Source organism: Dryobates pubescens, chromosome 34, assembly GCF_014839835.1.
Source record: "Dryobates pubescens isolate bDryPub1 chromosome 34, bDryPub1.pri, whole genome shotgun sequence".
In the NCBI taxonomy this organism is placed as follows: Eukaryota; Metazoa; Chordata; class Aves; order Piciformes; family Picidae; genus Dryobates; species Dryobates pubescens.
This window is the reverse complement of record NC_071645.1, coordinates 2,582,817-2,610,070: the sequence shown is the minus strand read 5'-3', so window position 1 is coordinate 2,610,070 and position 27,254 is coordinate 2,582,817. Positions and strand designations below refer to the sequence as shown.

Below are 27,254 nucleotides of genomic sequence, written 5' to 3'. Positions count from 1 at the left end.
CAAGGCAATTTCTCCCTTCAGTCAACTATGTTCTGATACACAACCGGGCTACTTCCAGCTCCGGATGGATGGACTGGCACAAACTCAGCATCAAGACAAAGACAACAGGGTCCCTTAACCCCAGCATTATCCATATGTTTCCCCTCCCTGTCCTGCTGAATACAAGTAAGCCCTGAGGGGGAAGCCAGCTGCAGAATGCTTTATTCTAGGCGTTCAGGTTAATTACAACCATCATCACTTTGGTCCAGGGCTATGACCCAGTTAACAAACCCACCCACAGCATCTCCATGGCCTCTCCCACCCTGCCCATCTCTGCAAGGAGGTAACCTCAGCTCCTGGCAACGAGGAGTAGAAGGATTTTGGAGCCAAGTGGTTGAACTGGTTGCTACATCTTAATGATTTTTTTTTCATAGGGTGTGTTTTTTGGTGTTGGTTTTTTTTTTTTTCACCCCATTTCAATGTATATAAACAGCTCTTCCTCCCAAACCTGGTTAGACAAGAACCTTCCTGGGTGTGCCTTGTATAATTAACAGCACAGCTGTAGCTTCAGATCTGTCTCTTTCCTTCTGCCTGCGTCTCCCCAGCACAAGCCAGGCGCTCTCCTCCTCCTCGCAGGAGCTCCAGGTGCGTCACTTGGGCAGAAACTTTCCTGCCTTCCACCTCCCTTCCTTGCTGAGACAACGACCGGGCAAGACCCACCTGCTTGGGAGGGACAGGAGCTGGAGGAAGGAGTGAGCAGTGAAGCCCTGTTTAGACAATGGAAACAGGGAGTGCAGCAAGGACAAATGGGACCGCTGGGAAGCCAGAGGATGTGAAGAGCCCGTCGGCCCCGAAAAAAGAAGAAGAAGCGAAGAAGACCACGAGCCCTGGTGGAGGTGAGAAGGAAGCTCTGAAGGGCACTGGTGGTGGTTCTTTGGAGACAGGGCAAATCAAGAACTCCCTCTTCTCTGGGAGTGACTGGAAGAGGCCCATTATTCAGTTTGTGGAGTCGTCTGATGAGAAGAGATCGACCTACTTCAGCATGGATTCAGCAGATTCAAAGAAGATGCAATATAGCAGCGGACAGATAGGAGACATGAGGAGACCAGCCCTCTCCTTTGCAGAGAAAGGCGATCTCAGGAAGTCCCTCTTCTCCTTAGATTCCAAAAAGAGCTTCCTGCCTAGTGAGGGGGAAGGGAGGAAGTCATTGTTCTCTGCGGGGCAGATAGGGGACCTGAAGAAAACTTCCCTTCCTCTGGTGGAGACGGGGGACCTGAGAAGATCCACCTTCAACAAGCCTGACAGAGCAGCTGGGTCACGGCCCAGGGTGAAGCTTGAGGATGTTCTGTGTGATTCCTGCATTGATAACAAGCAAAAAGCTGTCAAGTCCTGCTTGGTGTGTCAGGCTTCCTTCTGTGAGTTGCACCTCAAGCCCCATCTGGAGGGAGCAGCTTTCCGAGATCACCAGCTTCTGGACCCCATAAGGGACTTTGAAGCAAGAAAATGCCCTGTGCATGGGAAGACCATGGAGCTGTTCTGTCAGACAGACCAGATGTGCATCTGCTACCTCTGCATGTTCCAGGAGCACAAGAACCACAGCACAGTGACAGTGGAGATTGAGAAGGCAGGGAAAGAGGTAATGCTCTTTTTATTTTACCTTCCCATCAATCTTTTTGATGGACCTCAACTTTTGCTCTCCAGCCTACAGTCTCTTTTCAAACCATGTCTGCAGTGTGGCAGGGGTGGTGGCTGGGATGCATGTAGTGGAGAATTGATATTGCCCAGGTTCTGCTGCAGTGCTCTCCTGACTGCTGGTGACAGCAGCATAGCGCTGGTGGTGTGCAGCAGATTGGATTGGGGTGGTGGAGGACCTGGTTTCCACCTCTGATTACACCACTGACTTTCAGCAGAAGCTGAATCAAAACCCTGTGTGGCAAGTTTAAAAACAAACAAACAAAAAAGCCCACCCAAAAAATCCCAAACTCTGTCAAGTTTTGAGAGTGTTTGTGTGGTGCTACCCCAAGCCAGAAAGGTGGAGAAGTTCAGGACCTCCAGAGTGCAGGCAGTCAGAGCAGTGACTGCTCAAGCCGGTGGTGGCTGCTTGGCTACTGCTGGAAATTGCCATCTCAGGTACTTGGAGTGAGATCATGGGGTTGTTGTTCTGTTCTGGATAGAATAGTGTCAAGCCACACCTAGGGGAAGAGTCTTTTGAAATTTAGATGAAGAAAAGAATAACCCAACCCTGGTGCAAACACAAAACATTATCCTTTCCCCTGCAGCGTTACTACCTCAGGGTTTAGAGGATGGACACCTGGGGAGATGATGCTGGCATGTGGAAGAGTGCTCACTCTACTGAAAAGTCTTCCACCTCTGTTTGCTTTAAGTGTCATGCTGTTTGCTTTCTGGGTGGAGGTGTGGTGATTCCACTAGCTCCAGTAAAGATCAGGGGCTCCCCACGTTCATTGCTGTACATCCCCGCTCTAAGAGCATGTCCTGGCCTAGAGACCTCCTGAGCTAAGCAGACAGGACAGGAGATTACAGAAAGGAGACTCCTGAAATGATAATGTAAAGCTCCTTGCCTAGAGACACACTGCCTGTGGCAGGAACTTGAAGGGCACTAAGAGCTGCTAAGTCCTACTCTTAGGCACAGCCCAAGCTGGTGGCTCTGATGTGGTGAACAAGCAAACACAAGTACCAGCTGCTGGAAATTCTTGAGCTGCTCTTAACTGGGAAGAAGATCTTAACTCTAAGGTGCTGGGCAGATTTCTCTCTGGAGGCTGAAAGAGCATCAATATCTGGAGCTTATTTCTGCCTTCCTGTGCAGGTTTTGGGTGTTTTCTTGTAATGCCATTTCCAACTTGCAGCTTTGCTGGAGCCAGACAAGGTTTCTGCCCTGTTTCAGCCAGTCTTTCTTTAAGGAAACTCCTGCAGGGCTTGCTAGCCTGCTGTTTGTTTCATAATTGCTTAAGCTCGTGGTTTTGATGTCAGCTGTGAACATAACATCAGCCTAACTCTCACCAAGCTGTGTCTAGTGTCTGCCAGGTTGTCAGATCCCTCTTAGGCCTGGAAAGAGGTTAACAGTTGCTCCCTGAGGAACCAAAGCTAATCAGAGCCTTCTTTCTGTGGCTGGCTGCACCTAGAACACCTTGCTTTTAATCAGGCAAAGATGACTTCACTTAAGATTAAAATGATGTCTGATTTCTTTCTCTGAGTCCTTGTGCCACTCCATGCTTTTAGATCCTGTTAGATCCTGTACTGTCCTGTGCTGTTTCTGCTGCTCTAAGCCTGAAGGATTTAGGGCTTTATCAATATGAATCATACACATGTGCAAGTTTCTCCTCACAACAAGTTTTGATCATGTTGTAACTTGAGTGAGCATTCAGGCAGACAAAAACAATTACCAGGGTAGCTGTTGCTTACAAATGATTATTCCTAGCCCAGATTTATTCACTTCAGGTGGAGCCTTAGCAAGAACCACAAAGGGGAATGAGCATTTCCAAGTCCCTTGTGTGCACCACCTATCCTTTTCAAGTCTTGCAAATCAGCTGAGCTGGAATGTGACCACAAATTGGGAGAGGAGGGAAGTGTGGCTGGTGCTGCTGGCCTTTGTGGAAGGAGAGAGAAAAAAAAACTCACATCAGGTCATCCTCATCCTGCCCCATTTTCACAGCCTGGTGTCCCAGCAGCTCCAGGGTAGAGTTAATACCTCCAAATTTGCTAGCTATGCCACTGGACTGGTGACCAGAATATAGCTGTATCCAGACGGACCCTTACACACAGAGTGGGTTGTCTAGGAGCAATTGGCTTACCTGCAAGGGTTTCCCCTTCCCTGGCCCTACAGCAACTCCAAACCTGGAGAGGAGTCCAGCAGAACTAGAGGGGGATTCTGTGCTGTCATACACTTAAGCCTGGCTGTCAGTTGGGGTACTCAGCAATTTGGTGGCACAATAGTGTCCATAATCAGGTGTAATGTGCTTGGTTCAGGTCTATCTATCCCTTTACATATTGCAGTATTCATGTAGGCCACAGTCTCTTTCATGACCTTATTTTTGCTATAAGCCTGCAGGGAAGAGAGGTGCTGGACTTCAGTGTTGAGAAAGCAAGGAGCAGTGTAAGATCCTTCTGCAGAATTAGGTAGTTTTGGCTTGCTCCACACTGCAGAGACAGTGCAGCTTAAGAGAAGAGGAATGCAAACAAGCCAGTACACAGACACCTATTAGGCAAGCAGTGGAAAGCCTGATATCTCCTCTGTCTGTGAGACAGAGCAAGAACACTGCAGCACTTTCCACTTATCAGGAGCCTGGGGTAAGAGTCACTCATCCCCCTTTTCCTGATGAGCTGCTGAGAAGACAAGAGAGAAAGGCTTGGGGAGGAGCAGGGAGACAACTTGGCAGGGAAGACAGAGACTTTTTTTCCCTGAGTTTCCACCCAGTGCTGTTTGTGTATTTTACCCAGCAAACCTCTAATGCCTTCCCCAGACCCACTTTGCATCAGTTTCCTGCTGCAGATTTAAAGGAACATCCCCAGGAGAATCAGTAGAAGAAAGAACCAAGAAGAAAGTCTGTGAGGCTGAACAATAACCACACACAGCTGAAAAATGAGAAGTGCCCATAGCAGCCTGTAGGCTCAAATGAAATGCTCTGGCCAGCTTGGTTTGTCAGCAGGACTGGAGCCCTCCACCCTTCATTTTGAAAGGGGATCTTTGATTCCAAACCTGTTTTCAAGGCCTGCTCTCAACACCAGACAACTTCATAGATGCCCACCAGCCAGAGAGCTGTAAATAACCCCCTGCTACTACCCAGCACCAGCCTTAGCACTCAGCATGTCAGGTCGTTTCTAGTGGCAAGCACTTGGAGTCTTTTCTTTCTTTGGCTTCAATTCTTTACCTTGAAAGCAAAGTTCACATTGCACAGCAGCTTCCAAGAGGCAGCAGAGAGAACTCCCATGCAGAAATGGAAGCTGGCTGGGTGTTCCTGGTTTCAACAAAGGGAATTTTTAAAAGGGGAGACTTCACAGAGTTTGAGCTGGGCTTTGAAGTCAGCTGCCCACGGAACTGGATCCAGAGGGATTTCCACCTGAGCCCTCTCTGTATTGCTTTCGCTGTCTGAGCAGAGAGCAAACAAGGGTGCATCCATCTGGCTGTGGAAGGATTTCTGGCCTTCCTCATTGATGCACAGCTAGGGTGCAATGTGGCTGTGAGACCTTATCTACACAAGCTGTGGTTGCTTTGTGGACACAGCTTAAATCAGGTGCCCTTTCCACAGAGATGATGCATGGACCTGCAGGATGTTCTTCCTAGCTGGAAGGCTGGGGAAGCTAACCTGCTGCAAACAGTGATTCAGGCTGGATTTGCCTGTTTGCCTGCATTCTCCACTTCCATTCCAAAAATAAGCTCATGAAAGAGACTGGAACCTCCATTATTAATATTGCAAGATGAAAGGGGTAGAGGGCAGAACCCAGAGAAAAGCTACCAGTCACAAGTAAGGAGTTACCTTTCAAATGGTGCAAAGCAGAGAGCCTTTTCTGGCCGCTGGGCACTCGTGGCATTCATTCTGTGACATTCAAGACCTGCCTGGATGCATTCCTGTGTGATCTGGTACAGGTGGTCCTGCTCTGGCAGGGGGTTGGACTGGATGATCTTTTGAGGTCCCTTCCAGCCCCTGGCATTCTGTGATTCTGTGACTTTGGCAGGATGCTGGCACATTCTCCAGAGGCTGGAGCCCACTGACCTCCAGCTCTGTTTAACAAAGGCTTAGCTGGCCAAACCTAATGACAAAACCAGCAGAAATAAGGTCTCAAACCATTTGCTTAGTTCTCAGCCATGTCATTTCCAGGCCCTGTACTGGAACAACTAGTTTAAACACTTCTTCTCTAGCTTCATTATTGCATTTGGTTGTTGCTGTCAGGCAATTAGCATAGCTCTCCCAGGCTGGTGACACAGGGGTGTTCCCTGATTCAGGGCCTAGGTTCCCAGGCCATTAAGACATGATGATGCTTGTATTGCTGGCTTGCAAAAATGAGTTGCATCATGATGCAAGACTCAATCTCACATAGACTCAATCTCACATCTCTAGGCCCTTTACTGCACAAGGGCTGGGTTCAGTTGTGGATGTTTAGGTGTACACTCTGAACACAGACTTGGGCCTCTTGACTGTCCTAGTTAGCTTGGACTCTTAACAGGAGATCCTCTTAGCTCAAAGACTCTCATTTGTCAGCCTGCTCTAGACAACCCAAATGGTCTAACCCTGTATTTCTTAGACCTTCTTCTGTGATGTTGTTATTTGTGCACTGCAGGGACTCCCCCCCACAATGGGTGGAGATGATCTGATGTCCTGCAGTAGGACCTTCTGAATCCCAAGTCTCACCTAATGGGTTTAGTTCTGGGTGGCTTATCACTGATGGGGATCTGGGAGTGTTGACCCTGGAAAAGCTGAGAAACACAAAGGAAGTGAGGAGAGAAGTTTCTTCATGAGGGATGAAGCTGAGAAGTTGACTCTCCCTGCTGTAAATGTAACACAGGATGTACATCACAGCAAAAGCAATCTCCCAGCCAGCCCCAGAGTGAGCAGGGATTTAAAAGCCTTATGAAATCACCTTTGCTGAACCCCTTCAGTTGTGGTGCATCTCCAGAGCACCCCCACTGAATCTCCCTCCTTGTGCCCCTGCCATAAGTTCTTCTACTATCCCACAGCCTCCCTGAACTTCTTTTTAACATTTTTAGCTGTAATGTTTGTCCCACCATGCAGTGAAACACCTCCCTAGCTGCTGTCTGTCCCACGGTTTCCTCCTGCCCTCAGTAGGAGCGTTTTAACCCATGCCAAGCCCAGATGACTTTGGTATTTGCATTCTGACTATTGCAACTATCTCTGTAATTTCCATGTGCAAATCATAATTCCAACTCTAAATTGTAGTGTGGGGCTGCTCTCAAACAATTGTTGCATCCCATCCCAGAGGCACTCCAACTACCTTTCTAGGTGAAGGGATGTTTTAACTGCAACAAGCTGTTAGGAGTCAGCTATCACTCTTGGGCAAGTAATAGTTTGCAGAAATCCTTTGAGAGCCATCTTAATTAAAAACTGCTCTAGAAGCCTAATATTGTTATCACCATCTTCCAGCCATCACCTGGTTATTCCCCTCCCCTGCTGCCTTTCTTTTCAAATCCCTTGTGTCTATGTGGCTGTGAAAGGTCTGCTCCTCTCCAAAAAACATAATCCTCCAGTTCTTCTCTGTGTGAATTCTCCTTGTGAGAACATTCTGATATTAGGGATGAGAAGGAAAAGAAGACCTCCCATTGTTTAGGAGGTGTCTGCTTTCCACTTTGCTAACAGTTCATGCCACTTGGATGTAGCTGAGAGGGGCAATCTGCATTCTGGTGTAATTTCTCCCATCAGTGACTGGAGTGCAATGGGAGTACTTTCATCTCGTTGCACTCCCCTGCTGTGCCAAGATGGGTGCACACCTTTGTGGCTTGATGCAGAGGACAGCTCCCAGTGTACATGAGAATGGAAAAAAAGAGAAAAAAGAGCATTCATTCCTCCAAGTTACTGTCTTGAAAATGTGAAAGCTACAGGATCAAGCTCATGCCTTTACTCTCCTGATCAGCAGCAGAGCAAATTTTCTCATCTTGGTACTCATATGGCTCCCTGATGAGCCTGTACCATAAACCCCTCCCCTGTCTCCTCTGAACCCATGCAGGAGTTTCAGCTCATGATGGCAGACTACCGGGGGCTGTCAGGGTGTATGGATTACTTTTAGAGGGTCAGTGCTCTTCTAACTCTCAGAAACAAGGACAATTTCAATGACAATGTGAGGAGGCAGCTCTTCTGGCATTGAGACAGCTTTGAGTACTTTCACCTCTTTTGTTCCCTCTTTCTTCTGTTTTCTATAGCAGTAAACCAACTCTCAATTTGCTTTCCCTCTATAAATAGAGATTTTTCTAAATTGGAACAGCTAGAGTCAATGGCTCTCAGATGCAGATGTGCTTGATTCAAGCTCAAGAAGAGGCTCAGACACTACAGTGACTGGCACCAAGACAAGAGCCCTGATGGGCAGATTGCCTTGGTCTGAGCTGGCTGACAGCTTGTTGTCTGCTCTCCTTGAGTGGAGAAGTGAAAACTTTTAGACTCCCACCCTGAGGGCAGCTATGATCACAAGGGAGGACCTGGATTTTCATGTTGTATTAGGTTCTTGGATAGGCAGAAAAGCAGTGAGAGCTACACCTGGTGTTTTAACAGCAGGGAGACTGCACTGCTGCTGAGGTTGCTGTGGGAGGGTATTCATCCATTTCTCATTTCCCCTGTCTCCAGGTGTTGGCCTAAATGTAAGAGCCTTGGGTTAACACAGCCATTTGCCAAAGCATCCCACAAGAACAGGGACTTTTCAGAATTTTCCTAGCAGGGCATAGCTCAGTTGTGGAATATTTCTGCCAACTGAATAGTTGAGGCAGAAGGCTCTGGGGAGACCTCAGGGTGTCCTTCCACTAGCTGAAGGAGGCTGCAGGAGAGCTGAGAAGGGACTTCTTACAAGGGCTTGTAAAGACAGAATGAAAGGGAATGGATTGAAGCTTGAAGAGGGGAGACTTAGAAGGGAGGGTGGGGAGACACAGGAACAGGTTGCCCCTGGAGACTGTGGATGCCCCTTCCCTGGAAGTGTTCAAGGCCAGGCTGGATGAGGCCTTGAGCAACCTGGGCTGGTGGGAGGTGTTCCTGCCCGTGGCAGGGGAGTTGGAACTGGATGGTCTTGAAGGTCCCTTCTAGCCCAAACCTTTCTATGACAGTTCCTAAACAGCTCTTGGGATGTCTCCTATAAGCAGATTGCCTGTGGTTAGAGCTGCCCTGTGAGGCATCTGTACACACATGAAATGCAGGCAGATCTTGAAATGCATGAGCAAAGGCTTTGTCATGATGTGTTGGGCAGGGATGTGGTGAATATGAACGACTGAGGGAGGGGCTGCCCAGAGTTAACGGCGCGAGGCACTGCCGGGCAGTCAGGTGTTGGTGTGACCCAGCGGCCTGGCATGCACACCAACCACCGGGTGGCACCAGGGGCTCCTGCTCTGGGAACTGCCTTGCACTAGGACCTTCTGAATCCCAAGTCTCAGCCAATGGGTGGTTTATCACTGATGGGGGCCTGGGAGCGATGCCCCTGGAAAATCTGAGAAACACAAAGAAAGAGAGGGGAGAAGTTTCTTCATGAGGGATGAAGCTGAGAAGTTGACTCTCCCTGGTAGCTGCTTCTGAGCTTCTCTGGGAATCCAGTGCAAAATGAAATGCAAATCCCAGCGAAGCTGCTGATCTAAGCCAAGCACAGTTGCCTCTACCTCCTCCCTCCGCTTTAGTTTTTGTGTTGTTCTATTATTTTCTTTCTTTTTTTCTTTCCAAGCAGTCCCCAGCTTCATCAGAACATGAAAGCTCTCAATTCAGAGCAAATTAATCCACGATCCTGTCTAAACAGAATCTCTGCTGGAGGCATCACCCTCCTGTTGCAACACTCGTCAAACGTCATTCCTTAATTACATGAAAACTGTTACTGCTGCAGAGGCACACCCTGGGATGGGCTCTGCACTGCATACACAGCTGAATTTTGAAACAGGCCTCTTCCCCCCTCCAGCTAATGACTGCAAGGTGATTAAAAGCGGCTCCATGACAGTAGCCTAAGTAGGTGGGTGCTGCTCTCTTTGCTGAGGGAGCTGAATCCCTTGACCCAGCCGGCAGCGCTGGGTCCGTGCCCCGGTGTCAGCACATGATCTCCATTTCAAGCAGTGCCAGCAACCTGTACCTGCCAGCTGTTGTTGTTCAGGGCCCAATAGCTAAGTGGGAGCACAGTGCCTCTTTGAAGCTGGCCACCCTCAGCCACAGTTCACCAGACTCTCCTTTTTCTCACAGGCTGAGCTCTCGCTGCAGAAAGAGCAACTGCAGCTGAAGATCATTGAGGTAGAAGATGAAATGGACAAGTGGCAGAAGGAGAGGGACCGTATCAAGGTGTGTATGGGCTTTCATTGCAAGCTCTCCTCTGTTTTTCCTGTACTTGTCACTTTCTTTCCACTCTCTCACACCTCCCCCCATCTTTCCTCCATTTCTCTGTCATGTCCAGCTCTTACTCACTCTGTCCTTTACCTAGTCTCTACCTCATCACTTTAAAACTCACTGATGCCAGATCTTGGAAACAACAACTCCTACTGAAGTCATCTTGCAACATGCCCTGCGGGAGATCAAGAGGAGGCAGCACAGCCTCTTTATACCACCATCCAAGGGCACCTCCCTGCTTTGAGTCCCTTGGAGTTCTTCAATCACCTGCAGCCAGGCTGATTCGGAAACAAAGGTGTGCTGCTTTCTTTCCCCTGCTAGACCACACATGAAAATAAACTCCAGGAGGGCTCTGGATTGGCCAAACAGAGATAAGGCAACAGGAACAGACACAGGTACACCAACAGATGCCTTGTTTGGAGTGGAGCAGCTCATCTCCATACTGAGATACATCTCCCTTCTAATTCTTTCACCATGAGAGTTAGGCAATGGTGTTATTGATATGTATGCTTTTTCCTGCCATAAATGAGCAGAGCAGTGAAAACACTATTTGGAGACACCCCAGTAAATTTGCATAATATTAATAGCCAAAGCCATCCTGCTCCCTTTTATGTGGTACATGCACACTGGCCTGCCAGTTCTTGCTTTTGGTTTGCTTCATGATGATGATTGTTACCATTCTTACCATTATTACTGTTGTTGTTATTATTGGAGGCTTGACCTAGAAACTTTCCCTCTGAATAGAGCTGCATCCACAGCCCTTCTGATGAATATTTCAGAGGGACCTAGAGTTCAGGTTTCCAGAATGAAAGGGTAGGAATTTGGCTCAATAATTCTTGAGGAGCCAGCTCTGTGCTTTAGAAAGTTAAATAGTGTTTTAAAGGGCCACCTGAGAGTGCTCAGCTCATGAACTGAAACAAAAGATATATAAGTTATATATAAGATATATAACTCATATATATGAGTTATATAACATATATAGGTTATATAAGATATATAACTCATAGATAAAATATATAACAGCATGCCCTTTAGATTCCACACACACAATCATGGCAAGAACAAGGAGAAACTCTTCTGACACAACATCTCTGACACCAAACCTGTAGCCACATCCTCCATGCTGAGAATGCTTGGAGCTATCCTCCCTCCCCCCATATAGCCCTCTTTAACAAACCACTCCCTAAGGAGTTTAATGGTTTATTTCTCCTGCATCTTTCCTGCTGCCTCTTCTTTCTGCCCCTTCCCTCCCCAGAACTACACCACCAATGAGAAAGCCACAGTGGACCAGCATTTCAAGGAGCTGATCCGTGACTTGGAGAGGCAGAGGGATGAAGTGAAGGCTGCCCTGGACCAGAGGGAAAAGATTGCATCAGAGAACGTGAAAGAAATCGTGGATGAGCTGGAAGAGAGGGCAAAGCTTCTGAGGGAGGACAAGGAGAACAGGGAGCAGATCCACCAGATCAGTGACTCTGTGCTCTTCCTGCAGGTAACTGAGCTCTCATTTTCCCTTTCTTTTTTCTCCCAAAGCCAAATCCTCAGCTGGTGTGAGATGCACCAACCTTCTCCGGCTCGATGCACATGTATGGCCAGGACCAGCTCTTGCATTTGAAGCTGAGTCTGCTCTGGAAGGTGCAGAATGAACTTAGGTGTGCCAAGGCCTGGCTCTTTTCTGGATGGCTACAGCTCACTGGCAGATCATTTATCTGCCCTCTCCATCTTCACTGCTCTCTTTTGCATTTCACACTACTTGGAACCTAACCTTAGCCAGTTCCCTGGGGTACAGCCTCCATATTCCTCACTAACCTCTCTCTCATTTTTTTTGGCAGGAGTTTGGGGCTCTGATGAGGAATTATGTCCCACCTCCATCTCTCCCAACATACAGTGTGCTGCTTGAAGGGGAGAGCATGAGCCCATCCATGGGACTCCTCAGGGATGACCTCCTAAACGTCTGCATGAGGCATGTGGAGAAGATCTGCAAGGCAGACCTGGGCCGCAACTTCATAGAGAGGAACCACATCGAGAATGGTAGAGTGTCTTAGATCTGCCCCCTGCCTCCCCAGGCAAAGCCTAGCACAGAGCCAGGGGAGATGAAGTGTGATGAGTGGAATCATCTCCCAAGGGCAGCAGTGGATCCCCCTACACTGGACAGTTTTAAGTCTCAGCTTGGCAGGGTACTGGACCAACTCATTGCAGCTCCACTCTTACCTAGAAAGGTTGGAGCAGATGATCCTTGGGGTCCCTTCCAGCCTGGCATTCTGGGATTCTCTGAGTGTGCTTTCACAGAGGAGAAATTATGCAAGGACCTAGGGAAAGGAGGAGAAACATTAGCTCTGGCTGGAATTCCTTCTGGAATGTCAGAGCTATCCTAGCAGACCTATGTGGGGATGGAGCCAGCTGAACTAACAAGGTGTGTAGGGAACCCAGGGGTCCAAACTAGACCCATTTCATGTTACAGCTTTGCAGCACTTCTTTGTGTTTGAGAATGGTGACCCTCCTTCAAGAGGCCAGCAAGGACACTGCCTCACACCAGGCTCCAGCAAGCCCCTGCAGGTTTAGCATACCAGGTTCTCAGCAGAACCCTGCAGAGATGCCCCAAGGCAGCTCGGCGGCTGGCTGGGTACGCTGAGAAGGTGGTGGCAGAGATGTGAAGGTACCATCCCAGCATGGCAGTTCTGAAAGCCTGTCATTAGCCTGCTTGTGGAGCTCAGTTAGCACACGTGCTGTGCTGGTGTGACATGCCATTTGAAAACAACCCCTTGCAGCTGCTGCTTGCCTGGCTGCAGCATGAAACACGCTGCAAGCAGCTGTCACTGGGAATCTGATTACAGATTTGCCAAGGTAAAAGGTCTTCCTTTTAGCATTCAGGTTAAGCTACAGCTTGAACCAGCATAACTCTCTCTGATCATATGTCTGGCTGTTCTCACCTGCCTGATGTGTTCAAGGGACATGCAGGACCAAATGGTCCTCATGTTTAAGGATGGCTGATCTATCTTCTGTGGACAGAGAATTCACTGTGAGGAACCTTCTCATTTTCTGTGTCTCCCAATTACTTCTGTAGAAAGGACTTGATCTGGCTCTGTGCAGCCTGATGTAGTTAGAGGTGTCCCTGCTGACTGCAGGACAAGATGGCCTTTGAGGATCCCTTCCAACCCAATGCAGTCTGTAAATCTTTGTCTTGCATCATAGAATCAAAGAACCATTAAGGTTCGAAAAGACCTTTGAGATCATCGAGGTCACACATAAGATTGGCAGGACAGGGCACTAGAATGAGACTCCACAACCAAGGTTCACTTGCCAGCTCTCCCACAAACAGCCTTTGTAACCTTGGGCAAGTTACTTAATCCCATGAACTGACCTCTTGCACTAAGAATAAGGTTATCTCACCAGGCTGCTGTAAGGATCTCATCTATTAATTATTGTGGAATCCTAGCTCCTATAAAAACAAAGGTCAAGAAGCTGGATAGGTCACCTGAGGATAAAATGCACCTTGCTGCTCAGGAGGATGTGTGACTCCAAAAGTGGGAGTAAGGTCCCTTCACACCACACAAGCAGCTGAGGAACTCTGCAAGGGCACAGTGGTTTCCTTCAAACTCACAGTTCCCATGCTAACACATCACCTTTTGCTTGGGCAACAGCCATGCAAAGCACTTCCTCTTCTTTCCAGAAAAGACAGATCCATGTTACTAGTTGATATGATAAAGAAAAAGGGGAAATAACAACAACAACAAACCCCCACCCAAACCTCCAAACCCAGACACAAAGCAGCCCAAGAAAAGATACATAGAGATCAAAACACCATAACAAGAAACTGACCATCATTTGTTTTGCGACATTCACCACTGCAACATCCCTGCTCAGACTCTCAACACTCCATGTGCTAAGGTCTGATGAGAAATCTATAGAATCATAGAATCAATAAGGTTGGAAAAGAGCTCCGAGATCATCAAGTCCAACCTATCACCCAACACCTCCTGACTAACTAAACCATGGCTTCAAGTGCCACATCCTATCCCCTCTTGAACACCTCCTGGGCAGCACATCCCAGTGGCCAATTACTCTTTCTGTAAAGAACTTTCTCCTCACCTTGAACCTAAACTTCCCCTGGCACAGCTTGAGTCTGTGTCCTCTTGTTCTGGTGCTGGTTACCTAGGAGAAGACACCAACCCCCATCTGGCTACAACCTCCTTTCAGGTAGTTGTAGAAAGCAAGAAGGTCTCCCCTGAGCCTCCTCTTCTCCAGGCTAAACCACCCCAGCTCCCTCAGCCTCTATAATCTGGCTGTAAGCTAATTCAAGCAGCTGACAGCCAACTCAGAAGCAAAAATCATTTAGGGACATTTTTATTTCTTCTTCTTCTTTGTTCATCTGAGGATTTGCAGCATTTCCAAAGGGGTTTTGGATGCCTGACTGCCCCCAGCACTTGTGAAAACTGGAAGAGCAGCAGCAAAGCACTTTACATTCAATGTACCATAAGTCAGGGAGTTATCTTCCACCTGCTGAGCTGGGCTTTTGCCCATCCTGAAGCAACTACTTTTTACTTGGCCACGTGTGGAACCCAGCAGCAGTGTGAATATGGTCAGTTCTAGTACCTCTGGATAAAGAGGTACTCCTTGGTCACTTAGAATAGAATGGAGTAGAGTAGAATAGAATTGAATGGAATAGAGTAGAGTAGAATAGAATAGAGTGGAGTAGGGTGGAGTGGAGTGGAGCAGAATGGAATGGAATGGAATTAACCAGGTTGGAAGAGATCTTTGAAATCATAGAGTCCAACCTATCATAATGAGGGTCCCCTCCACGTTACTGATGTCACAAGCCCTCAGTGGTACTTGAAATCCATGGGATTCAAGCCCCCAAATGGTTCAGAGCAGGGCAAGAATTGAACACTTCTGAAACCTGGCCACTTTGTAGAGGCTTTGCCAGAGGTTTAATGGCCACAGCTGGGACTCAGCCTAATGAGTCCCAAGGGATGCCAATAGTGGCATCCATTCAGGTGGGAAATGTTACTTATGGTGAGTCTCAAACTTCAGGACTCTCCCTTTTTCAAGCCACAGTTACACTTGAAAGAGGACAGCACTCTGCATCTAGTGACTGCAAGGAAACAACTCCACAATTACTTAATGGATTTAATTAACTCAGACTCCCCCTGAGTCATTATAACAAATTCATTTGCGACCAGCTTGATCTTCTAGGGTGAAAAAAAAAACCAAAACCCAACCACACAAATACTTCCCAGGAAGAAATATTGTATTAATGGAATGAAACCTGCTTAATAGCAGACTCCAAAGGGAATCCACTTTCTTCTAGTTGTCATAACTCAGCAGTGTGACAAGGAGGCAAATAACAAGAGAGCATCCAGGGAGTTTAAATAACACAGAAATAAATTTGGGAAATAGAATAAAAGTTTGTTCAGTGATTTAAGAGTGAAGAATGGAACTGTTTAAACATTGGAGCCTGCTTTACCCCTTTACAGCCCTTCAGGCATCTTTATGAGCAGCTGTACAGAATAACTTCTCACAGATTGCATTGGGTTGGAAGGGACCTTCAAAGGTCATCTTGTGCAAGCCCCCTGCAGTGAGCAGGGACACCTCCAACCGGATCAGGCTGCCCAGGGCCCCATCCTGTGGATCAGTGTTAGAGAGCCCAAACCAGGCTGTGCAGGACCTGGCAAAAGGGTAGGTTTGAGCCGCCCTGCATGCAGGCTGAACCCAGCATCCTCCTCCCAGAGCTCAGGTAGCTACAGCTGTTTGCAACTCAGGTTTAGCATCTTTCTTTAGCAAGTGGAGAAACCAACCCCTTCAGCCTTCCCAGCACTGACTTTCTTGAGCTTTGGAGTACTTGCAGTTCAAGATCTGCTGGTGGAAAGCCAGCCCTGTGCACAGGTTAAATACAAAGAAGCCAGCCCCAAACCACTGCTTTTGAAGTGGGATGCATTCTTAGCCACACAGCAGTATTTTGGTATGCCAATGCCTCGACTCTGGAGTCTCCCTATGGATTTTCAGGAGACAGAGTATCTACTGAATGGCCAAATGCTTCACCTGTGCTATGCCTCCAAGGGAGCTTCCTTTTTTGTCCCAGGCTGAAGCTCTGGGCAGCTACAGCATAGCTTCACCTCCCAGCCAGAGTCCCACAGAGGAATCACAAGGTAGAGAAACTTGTTTTCAAAGAGCAGAACCACCTCTCCTGCAGCGCTTGAGGAAGCCAAGTCCAATCTGTTATCTCCTTTCCCACTCCCCCCAGCCCTCTCAAGGCCACTAAACTGCCTCCTGCAGCTCACCCCCTGCTCTGCTCCTCTAGGTGACCACCGGTACATGATGAACAACTATGAGTGGAATCAGCCTGACAACTTGAAGAGATTTTCCATGTTCCTGTCTCCCAAAGGTATGGCACTCTGGTGGTGGCCAGGCTCCCTCCAAACACATCACAGGAGAGGAACACCATTCATGGTTTGTCTCTCCTATTTCCTGCTGCCCCATGGTCAAGATCCACCCCTCTGCATTTCTCTATGCTGGGTCTTTTCTCCAGCCTGCAGAGCTCTGGGGAGTGTTTGCCTTTTCATATCAAACAAGGCAGCAGCACTTTCCAGCTCTATGAAGGAGACTTGGGGCCACCAAGCTCTTTCAAAGAGCGCAGTTTGTAAATACAGGGGAGTTTGAATGTGTTACTAGGCTGAAGTCAGTGTTATTCTCCACCAGAAGCTTATCCCACTGTGCTACCAAGTGTGAAAGCTACACTGAGCTTGCTCTGAATTAGGTTTTTGCTTTCACCAGAAATTATACTTTTTCCCTACAGGGAAAGGATAGAAGTGAGGAATGTGTCCTGACATAGCAGGAATCTGAAGTTCCTTTCTGAGCTCTGACACTGACAAGAGCCCTGGTGTCTTGCTGATGTCCCACTTGTTGCATGACTACAGGATAAGTCTCTGCAGCAATGGACTGTTTTCACCACCTCCAGCTGTAAAATGGTAGTTGCCTGTGTGTAAATTTAGTGTTAGGACTCTCCAGACTTCACTAAGTTAGTGTCAGGACTCTCCAGAAGCAGAAAGTGTTAAAAGCCTGTAGAAAAAAAAGAAAGAAAGAGAAAGAAAACAGAACAGAAAGGGTAGCACAAAGTAAGGACCCAAATTGCCTCTGGTCTCTAGAGAGCAAGGCTCTGCCTGGATCTGCCAGCTGTTTACAGCTGCTGTTCTGCAAAGTGGGCAGAGATATGCCAGGAATCAGCAGTGGCACTCCCTTGAAGTGCAGCGTTGCCTGCTCTGTGGTTAGGCTCTCCTAGGATAACTCAGATCCCAACACTGAGCCTTTTGTCTGGATTTCCACTTTGCCCTTCTCCTCTGCTCCCAGCCCACGCTTGGCAGCTCACTGGCAGCCCTGCCTGGAGCTGTGGGGGTGAGGATGCCCTTTGAGGCAGATACCAGGGGCAGAGGCAGCTATCCCAGTTCAGCATCAAGAAGCTGTTAGCAGAGCTGTTTCCTGCAGGCCCCCCTCCAAGGTTAGAGGGCAGCCTCTTCAGCAGAGAGGAGCATTCACCAGTGGTGGGTTTGCTTTGCACAAAGCCTGTCTCCAAACAACACCTGGATGGTTATAGCTGCTGTTCTGCCCCAGCTGCTTCAGGGCTTTACAGGCTCTGTGCTGTCAGGGAAACACATGTTCTGCTAAGCAGAGCTGCTGGTGCTGGAGAGAGACCACAGACTGTCCTGCAGCCACAGCCATCGTCAGCCCTGCAGGATGAGGGAAGCTAAAAGCTCTGCAATTGCACAGGCTGAACCCACCTCTACCCAACATGTGGGGCTTTGGGTTTGGGTGGAAATGGCTCAGGATGCATCTGAAGAATGTGGTGATGGGAATCCCAAATGTATCTGTGACAGGGCTGAAATCTAGTGAGGCAAAAGGAGTGGCAAAGCCAATTGCAGCAGTGCCATGGCATGGCATAGCCTGGCTGCTCTCTGCTCTGGACCACAGTGCCTGGACTTCCCTAAGCTCCTTTCTGGAGGATCAGTTGTTGAGACCTGGGAGCAAGGGCTCCCTGGCTCCCAGATGAGATCCAGCATCCTAGCCTCCTGAAGGATGTGCTTGGAGCTCAACAGGGTCTGCTAGATATTTCTGCCAGCAGGGACACTTGCTGGATGCAGCTACAGGGTAGTGTGAGGGCTGCACAGCAGCTTGCAGCTCAGTGACCTGCTGCTGCCTGCAGTGGACTTTTGAATATACTAATAGCAGGGGAGCATTTGTTCCACCTACACATCCTCCTTTTGATGGGAGCACAGACACTGCCTTCTTCCAAAGCTACTCATGCTGGCTTTTCTACCAACAAAGTTACTTTGGCCCCAGAAAGTAAGAACAGGATTGCACACAAGGGCATTGAAAAGCAGCTTAAGCCTCTACCCTCCACCTGGGTGAGGGCTCAAGCATGACAGGAAGGAACCAGCTGCTGGAGCCACACTGCTGGGGACTTTGAGAACAGAATGAATCAATAGGCAAAACAGAGGACTTGACCCACTTAGCTTGCATGCTGGCTAGCAAAGGGATGAATAATGCCATGTACCCATAATCATTTCACACTCCAGAGCTTTCTGTGCTCTGTCCATGTGTCATGGAGGAGTCTGGTGCTGCCTCTGCTTCATCTTTGCTACAGAATTCCACAAAAGGGGGGGGGAACAGGAATTGAATAAATGAAGAAGACCACCCTGTGCATTGCATAATGTGCCCAGAATATCTCCTGAGAGATTTGTAACACACCCTCTTTCTTGCTAGGCTGGATCACTGCAATCTGCCTGAGGCCACAGTGGGAAGTTTGTTTTGCTGCACTGAGGAATGCTGCCCAAGCAGTGCTCCGTGCTAATTGCAGTGGCCCATGCTAAGAAACTGCTTGGATTTGAGCTGAACTTCTCTGGGTTTAAGCTCTTCTTGCATTCAAGGAGCCTTCCACTGCTCTTGTCATTAAAGGCAGTATCACAGAGCATCTGCCTGCAGGGATGTCATAATGAGGCAGAGAGGAAACATGAAAGGTTTCAAAAGCTGCCTAAAAGATAGATGAACAACCTGTTCCACTGCTCGACTCCTTTCTGTCCTCTTCCACTGAGCTTTCTTCTCCTGATGTTGCAAACCATTTGGCCAAAGCCAGGAGGAGGTTGGTTTGAATGAAGAGTAGAAGGGACTCAGGTAGACAGACTTAATTAGGAAGACAGCTCGAACAGGAAAGCAGCCCACAGGATGGCAGCATAGCAGCTCCAAGCATTCGTCTCCCTCTCGCTCTGCTGGGAGCCCAGCGTCTCACCAAAGGGGTACAACAGCACAGCCTGATGTCCTGGTGAAACCCTGCAGCGCATTGCCTGTCACAGGGGCTCAGACGATGCAGGCATGAGCGAGAAATGTTCCTCTCCAGGTGTCTCTTGGGCTCTAAATGCAAGCCTCTGCCTGCAGCTCTCTTTGCACAATAGTCATGCTGGGCAGGCAAACCTGAGCTGGCAATTCAGTGCAACTGCAGACAGCTCTGTGGCAGTGAGATTGCTTTGATTTTGAAATGAGAACTTTCTTTACCGTTCCCTAGGACCCAAATTAAAGGGAAAAAAAAAGAATCAGACCAGGCTTTCCTCTACTCTCTGGATGCAGATTTCTGGTTTGGGGCTGCTTCAGAATTGGTGGGGACTGTTTCATGGAGCAATGCCAGGCACAGGCCTTTGAGCCAGCTCCTCAGGAGCCAACTGCTGAACTGGATGCTCTTGTTTTACAGCCAATTTCAACCCACGATCATGGGAATTTTCCTCCTTCCAAGCAACTGAGGAAACACTTGGTATGGGTAATTCCAACTTCAGCTTGAAAGGATCTAACCCCCCGTGCCACAGCTTTCTAGATGGCTAACCAACCTTTTGGCTTCCCTCTCAGCTGTCCTATCACTTGTCAATCACTGTCTCACAGAGCTATATCTTAGCTGAATCATCAGCACCATCTGCATGCCCCCAAACCCAGGGCCCAACGGCTCTGGGTGCTATATCTAGGGGAGAAGGGCAGCTCTGGACCTTGTTGTTCAGACAGTGAAAGCAGAAGATGGGAACTTTGCCAGGCTCCTGAGATACCTCACCAAATGCAATCAACAGCAGCACCAACATCACCCAAGGCAACCTGTACAGGTTGTGGTAGTAGCAGAAGGGGACTCCAGCCAGCCTCAGTCAGTCTCAGAAGCACAAGGCTGCTCCTGTCCACCACACATCCACCTCTCACCTGGGTCATAAGTTCTCAAAGCCAGACCCTGTCTGATGCTCAGTCTGTACAGCATCTGGCACAATGGGGAGGGGATGCTTTGAGCCAGTGTACTGAGAACCAGCAGCAGCATGTCTTGACTTTTCTTCCCACATCCTCACCTTCCTTTTACTTGCCTGGATTTTCTTATTCTGGTTTGTTCATGCTTAGAGGGTCCTGCTTTGCTTTTCTTTCAGAGGGAGCCGATAGGCAGCCACAGCCACTCCGCCTGGGGAGCTCTGGTGACTCACAGCTACACCTGTCCTTCCTGCTTTTCATGCCACAAGACAGGGCTCTCTGCCTCTCATTGTCACTGCTCTAAGAGTCATTCTGGCAGCCAGGGCCTGACCTCAAGGAGGCCGGAAGGGGAAGCCTTGCTTTCATTCCAGTGAGCTTTGAATCAAGCCTTAGCTGCTTGGAGGCAAGGGAGCTTCAGCAGCTATGTAGTTTTGCCTCTCTTTGGCAGTCTCTGGAGATGCATTTTTACCTGGGAGGAAGCTGCTGCTCTTCAGTGACACCTGCACTCTGGGTCTACCAAGGGAAAGGCTCTTCCCTGCCTGTCTGGAGCACTGAGATCTCTCCACACTCACACACTGTGTACACCAGGACACCACAACTGCCTGCTCTCATCTGCCTTTTCTCATGAAAGAGAAAAGGGACAAACCCCTTTGCTCCCCTTTCCCCCCGAGCTAGCTGAAGGTAGTTTTACAGGATGTGGTTTTGAATGCTTAGGCTTCCCCACTGCAGCGTGGAACCCCATGGAATAACACCACAGAATAACACCACCTCTTCTATCTTCCAGTAGGCAATGGTACTAAGCTGCCTTTTCAGTTCTCCTCGGTGGGACAGAATCCTCCTGGTGACTTCAGCAAACAGTCTGATGGGAGCCTCTTCACTAAGACCGGTACCAGGCATTTAGTTTGTTTCCACCCCCTTCCTTCTGCCTCTTTTTGTTTGGTTGGTTGGTTTGTGGTTGTTTTTTTTTCAGGTGATAAGATATTTAATCCTGTTCTTGCTCTCCCAGAAAAGCCCTGGAGCAGTCCTACACTTGGCCCACATCACCTGCCCTGACTTTCAGTCTCTTAGGGACAAGCACAGGAGCAACTTAACCTGCTGCAGCAGGGAGGCAATTTATTAGAGTTAAAAGAGTATGAAAAAAGTTACATCTAGTGCATAGGTGAAAGAGTTTTAAATATTGTGATGAGTAGAAGTGGGGATTTAAGGTGGGTTTAGAGGCATAGGAACTAGGGAGAGAAAGACACTAGGAAGTTGTGTGCGTGGCCATTTACCTCTCTAGCTTCATCGGTGGCTTAAAATAGCTCTCAGAGAATCACCCTGAGAAAGCAGTAATCACTGAGCACAACCTTAAAACAATGAGAAAAGCAGCAGCTGCCTGTCCTCCTTCAGCTGAGCCAGAACCCCCCCATTCCCCAGCTCATAATCCTCTTTTCACTACCCACTAGTTCAAGGGCACCAGAGGTGGAATCCAAGAGCATCGGCACCTGCCAAGCGGAGTCAGTTCTGATTAATTTGCAACTGGGAGACGGTGGGGGAAAGGCCATTGCCTGGCAGCACTGAAACTGGTTGTGATTCAGCAGGGCTGGTATTATTTTTGAATCAGGATGGAGCTGGTGTGGTGGAAAGGGGTTAGGGCTTGTCATGCTGCCAGAGGTACTGTCATTAATTTCTGACATGAAACCCAGGCCTCGGCTCTTTGCACTAATTAAATAGCCTGTGGTCTCCCTTGCAAGAGTCAGAACACTTAGTATGGAACTTGGCCTAAATTTAATTGGACTGATTGCATTCCACCTCTCTGCATTCCTCAGACATTAATTAGACAGACCTTCTTTACTCCCTTTTCCTAACTGATTGGGTGGTGGGATAGGCATCTGTCTGATGGCTGTGGTGTCCCACCCCAAAAATGGCTGCATTTCAGTATTAAGCAATGCAATACTAATTATGTGGCACTTCCAGTCCTGCTACTCATCCTGAAGCTCTCAAGGGGAGACAGGGATGGTGGCAGGGACTGATCTATAACTGGCTGTTTTATGTTGTCACAGCTTATCCTTCAATAGTGAGACATCAGTCTGCAAAGGTGACGCCACAGACATGGAAATCCACTAAGCAGTCTGTATTGGTAAGAAACATACCCTTGGTGTGAAAGCTTGTGCACAGCTTCAGCAAGAGAACTCTCTGTCCTAGGGACACCTGAGGCTTCAGAGACTAGGGCTTGTGTCCTTTGCAGATGGGAAAGTGAAGGCTTCTGTTATTCTATTATTCTTTTTCCTGTGGTTAACTTCATCCTGAGGAGGATCCAGATTAGCTCTCCTGCCTCCACAGCTCTAGACTGTAGAAATAATCAATACTTCAATATTGCCTTTGGAAAATATTTTCCTCTCATCTAAAATTTGATCCAGCCTCCTAGAAGCTATACATAGCTCTGGGCAGCCTGATCTAGTTGCTCCTTCTTATGGGGTTGGACTGGGTGACCTTCAGAGGTCCCTTCCAACCCACAGCATTCTATGATTTTATCAAGTACTAGAGCAGGCATACCTCTGTCTGTAGTCCTTTTTCCTCCCTGCAGGGATTTCATACACTTCTAGCAGTCTGTGCCACCTAGAAAGCAAAGGTTGTGTAAATTACACCAAACCCAGCCATATGAAAACATCTTCCTCATTCCATCCGACGCTAGGCAGACGCAGCATCAAAGACTACATCCGTCATTCACTACACCACCTCTAAGTGACTCATTTTGCACTGCTAGCAGGTAACAGTAGGCTATAAGGGGCAGAGCACAGCGATGGTTTAGGTCTTGTCATCTTAAATACAAAAGGTTAGCAAACAGTTAATGCATAACCACCATCAGTGAATCCATTTTGCCTACCATCCATTCACACTGTGCTGCAGTAAGACCTTGCACGCTCTGAACTAAGATCATGAGGTTTCTGCTTCCATCTCTGCAGATAAAAATCTATCCCTTTTTTTTTTCTCTTCTAATTATGATTACAGAGTTGTGAAATATTATTTACTGCTCCACAGAAATAAGACTTGTAAGGAGAGGGTCCAGAATTGAGAGCATTCTGAAAGAAGAAAACAGAGGGAATACCCAACAAGGTGGCTGCCTAAGGACTGCAGCTGCATGTCTGTGCCAAATTTTGAAGGCCCCACCAGGAGATGAATGACAGTGAAAGGGATGTTCCTTGGCACACTGTATCACTTTCAGAACACCCAGAGCCTTGTGTCTCTGAATGTGATACAGCAAAACCTAACTCCCAGGAGGAGCAGCAAAGTTTTGCAGTGTCTCCTCTCTTGGTTTGATCACTGCCTCCTAAAAGATCATAGAACCATAGAATGGTTTGGGTTGGAAAGGACCTTAAAGGTAGGAGCCAGTTCCAACCTGCCATACATAGGGGCACCTTCCACCAGCCCAGGTTGCTCAAGGCCTCATCCAACCTGACCTTGAACACCTCCAGGGAAGGGGCATCCACAACCTCCCTGGGCAACCTGTTCCAGTATCTCACCACCCTCACTGTAAAACTCATCTAGTGTACAGATGATCTGTAAAGATGATCATTTGCTGTAAAGATCAGCTACTCCATCAGGTGTGTGCTCAGAGGGCAATCTCTTCCCAGGAATCTTAGATGCCACTCTGTCCACCCTAATGGTGGTGTTATGCTGGGGGAATTTGGTCAGGAAAGTGAAGTGTCTGTTAGCACTGGGCACTGGTGAATGCAAGCAGAATGGTCTCAGCAACAGGCACCCTCCTGCACTGCAGTCACTGTGCTGTCATCCACAAACACAGCCCTGGCTTTCCTTCCTCCCCACAGACAATCCCTGGCTAACTTCTGCCACCTGAAGCCACCAGGCTTTTTCTGTCTCCCTTTCTCCCTCGTGCACACACTTGTAGCAGCTATTTCCCTTTTATATTCACCAGATAGCCCTGAGCTGAACAATTGAGTTGATAAAAGCAAGCAGTTAAAAAAAAAAAGTAATATCCCAAAATAGAAATCCATGCACTGGACTGCAGGAGCTCTGCAGGAGCTTTTCTGGTCTATTGGGTCAGTAATCTGAGCTTTAAAAATAAACTTAAATACAGAAGTAGTACACATTCTAAAAGCTCTGTAAATAGGCATTTTCACAAGCAATGATGCTGTTGGAAGAGGAATCTCTTTAATCCATGGGGACTTCTTTAAAATGAAGCATCTCTCTCCCCACCCCACCCCCTCCAGCTCTTAATTACATTGGAAATTAAAGCCATAAAATGAAAAGAATTTCAACAAAAGGGAGCATTGTGCAGGAGGTGTTAGGAATCTGCACTGAGCAAGGTGGGTTGGGTTGGCTCTGCCCATGCTTCCAGCCTCCTGCTATGCCTGATATTCATAGATCCATAGAATGGTTTGGGATGGAAGGGAGCTTAAAGATCATCCAGTCCCAACCCCCTGCCATGGGCCCAGACACTTCCTACTACACCAGGTAGCTCAAAGCCCTCATCCGACCTGGCCTTGAACACCTCCAGGGAGGGAGCATCCACAGCCTCTCTGGGCAACCTGTTCCAGTGCCTCCTTCCAGGGATATCAACTAGTTCAGGGCACAAACATATACCAAGTGAGATCTGGGCAGGGGATCAAACCTAGGACAGATCAGACATTACAAAACCACAGCTGTTGCTGCTTGCCTTGGTCCCTGCTCTGGTGATGTGCACATTCTCATCCAGGTTAGGTGTCTTGCCTTGAACAGTGCAACAAGCTCTCAGCATCAGTCACTTGGCTTTTGTGCTTTGCAATCACCTCAAGGCAACACTAGGCTGCACAGCACAGCTTATTTGTGATGGTACAGATAAGAATGAAATTCCAGGGATAGGTCTTGCTGAGAAGAGATACAGTTAGGGACTGAAGTAAACAGAGGTGGGGAGACAGAATCTGTCAGTTCCTGTAGGCTCTGCCCCTTCTCTCTATCTGCACTTCTGTTTACACAAACACATAGTACCTGTGGAAATGTGAACAAACAAGGCACCACTGTGTGAGAGCTTCCATGCTCAAAGAGTTTTGCCTTGCCAACCAGGAGCACAAAGAAATCCATGCAGCTTAGCTGATCATTTGCAGAGCAGTGCGTGGCTTGCAGTGTGAAACCTCCCAGGAGTTCTCAGGTTAGTGAGCAATTAAAAGACACTGACAGAAGCATAAAAATAAAGGTGACATTCCTCTTCTCCCAGAAACCTTTCATCAAGCCATGAGTCATAGTCTGAGATTTTATATGATGCAGAGACTCATTTGGCTCTGGAACGAGGTCCATGCAAAGCATAAATCAGAAAGCAACACCATTTGCATCGGATCACTCCAACAGCCCCAGCAGCGGTGTTGCTGTGCAAAAGGCAAGGCTGAAGGTGTCCAGGCAGGAGCATGTTAAGCTACATATGGTTGGGCAAAGTGGGTGAAGTGTAGGTGGTCAGAAAAAGAGGGCAGGCCAAACTCACATGCCCCAAATTCTCCATTGCAGTCACATTACCGCCCCTTTTACGTCAACAAAGGCAATGGAGCCACTTCCAACGAGGCACCTTGAGGCCTGAAGATTTAGGGAAGAGCTGGCAGCACTTGGAGTGAAGACTCAGCTGCGGATTTTCATGGATGTACCTGCTACTATATTAACCTTACTGCTCTAATCTCTGCCAGGGAGAGGGAAGGTGCAGAAGGGAATAACCTTGACTAGAGGAAACAAGGAGTTTTTCCAAGTCACCTTGAAAGCTCTGCAGGCCTTAACAATGTAACCCCACCCTCTGCTGTCACCTCCTTGTTCCCTCTCTGCCACTGCCCTTCCCTTTGCTTCTGTAGAGCAAGCTGCTCTGTTTCTCCTGGGAAGCATGCATGCTTGGGTAGCACCCCCCTGACTCTGCTATACCTGTTGCCCCCTTGACCTGAGTGTGCTCATATGACCATAGCTGTTAAGTCCTGGTGAAAGTCCCAAGCTGGGGTGAAAGGAGGTGAAGGTGGGCAAATACCTTCCTGGAATAGAGAGGTTCCAGCTAGCCACTGGGAGCAGCCACAGGAAAAAAAGCTCTTCCCATGCCCCTCCACCCTGTCACCCAGCCCTGCCTGAGATGGGGACACACAGCTCTCACTGGGATCAGATCCAGTGCTGCCACCTCCCTGAGATCCCTGCAGACTGCCCCCAGCCCTTGCCCTGGGCAGCAAGCTCCCTCAGAGCCCTTCATCAGCCTAGCTCTGCTCCTGCTGCCTTTCCCAAAAGCCAGCCAACAGGAGCTGCTACAGCCCCAGGCCAGCTACTGGTGGAGGGTGGAGAGGTCTTCTATCCCATTACAGTCCCCCTCCAGCCAGCTTTTCAAATTAAGATATAGGGGGGGGGAAATCCATCCTACTAATAGAAGATTGATTAGATGCCAGAGGTGTTGGATGCTTGTTTGGTTTGTTTTGTGGAGGTTTTCTGTTGTTCTGTTTGGTGTTTTTTTTAATCCCCCTAAACCCAAACTGATTTATATATTGTGGCTCAGGTATTTTTTATTTTAGTGGGTGGTTGGTTTTTTTTCTGTAAGAGGCAATGAGAATGAGTAGCTTTTTCCTCAGGATAATATGTTTGATTTGGCCCCTGGATAGACTTAATCACGTCAGCACTCAGCTTGCAAAGCAACCAGGGCTGCTTAACCTTTCCATCATCTCGCTGAGGCTATTTTCTTTCCCCTTGGACAAAGCTGAGAGATTAGGTCCATGCTATGCAAAAACCCTTTCCCAGGCCAGCCAGTCAGAGCAGATGGCCCACTGCAGGATCAGAGCCTTCAAACGGTGCTAAGCAGCTGCAGAACACAGAACCAAGACCTGACAGCTACTTTTCATGGTTTGCTTTAGTCAAGTGGGTTTTGGAATGGCTTCCCCTTACCTTTCCTTCTCCATACCACCCCAAAAATGCTTGCAAGACCTTGCTGAGAGAGGTCACACTTACTGCTCCCTGAAAATGACTTTCTTGCTAATCCCTGAGCAAAGATTACTTGCTGCTTTTTAATCC

General features: G+C 48.2%; 1 protein-coding gene across 3 annotated transcripts in view; it reads left to right on the top strand.

The window, feature by feature from the left end:
- The first annotated feature begins 560 nt into the window (after nucleotides 1-560).
- Nucleotides 561-27,254, top strand: part of TRIM29 (tripartite motif containing 29) — a 32,185-nt gene continuing 5,491 nt past the window's right edge. Inside the window, exons 1-9 of one of the 3 annotated variants that reach the window (XM_009901401.2) lie at nucleotides 561-1,615; nucleotides 9,864-9,959; nucleotides 11,260-11,493; nucleotides 11,834-12,032; nucleotides 16,300-16,383; nucleotides 19,735-19,794; nucleotides 21,046-21,144; nucleotides 22,301-22,377; nucleotides 25,737-25,885. In XM_009901401.2, the coding sequence (XP_009899703.1) occupies nucleotides 758-1,615; nucleotides 9,864-9,959; nucleotides 11,260-11,493; nucleotides 11,834-12,032; nucleotides 16,300-16,383; nucleotides 19,735-19,794; nucleotides 21,046-21,144; nucleotides 22,301-22,377; nucleotides 25,737-25,799 (1,770 nt within the window). In that variant the 5' untranslated portion in view covers nucleotides 561-757 and the 3' untranslated portion in view covers nucleotides 25,800-25,885. Of the gene's footprint in view, nucleotides 1,616-9,863; nucleotides 9,960-11,259; nucleotides 11,494-11,833; nucleotides 12,033-16,299; nucleotides 16,384-19,734; nucleotides 19,795-21,042; nucleotides 21,145-22,300; nucleotides 22,378-25,736; nucleotides 25,886-27,254 lie in introns of those variants that run through there. The other 2 variants (XM_054176094.1, XM_054176095.1) reach the window with 2 other exon arrangements.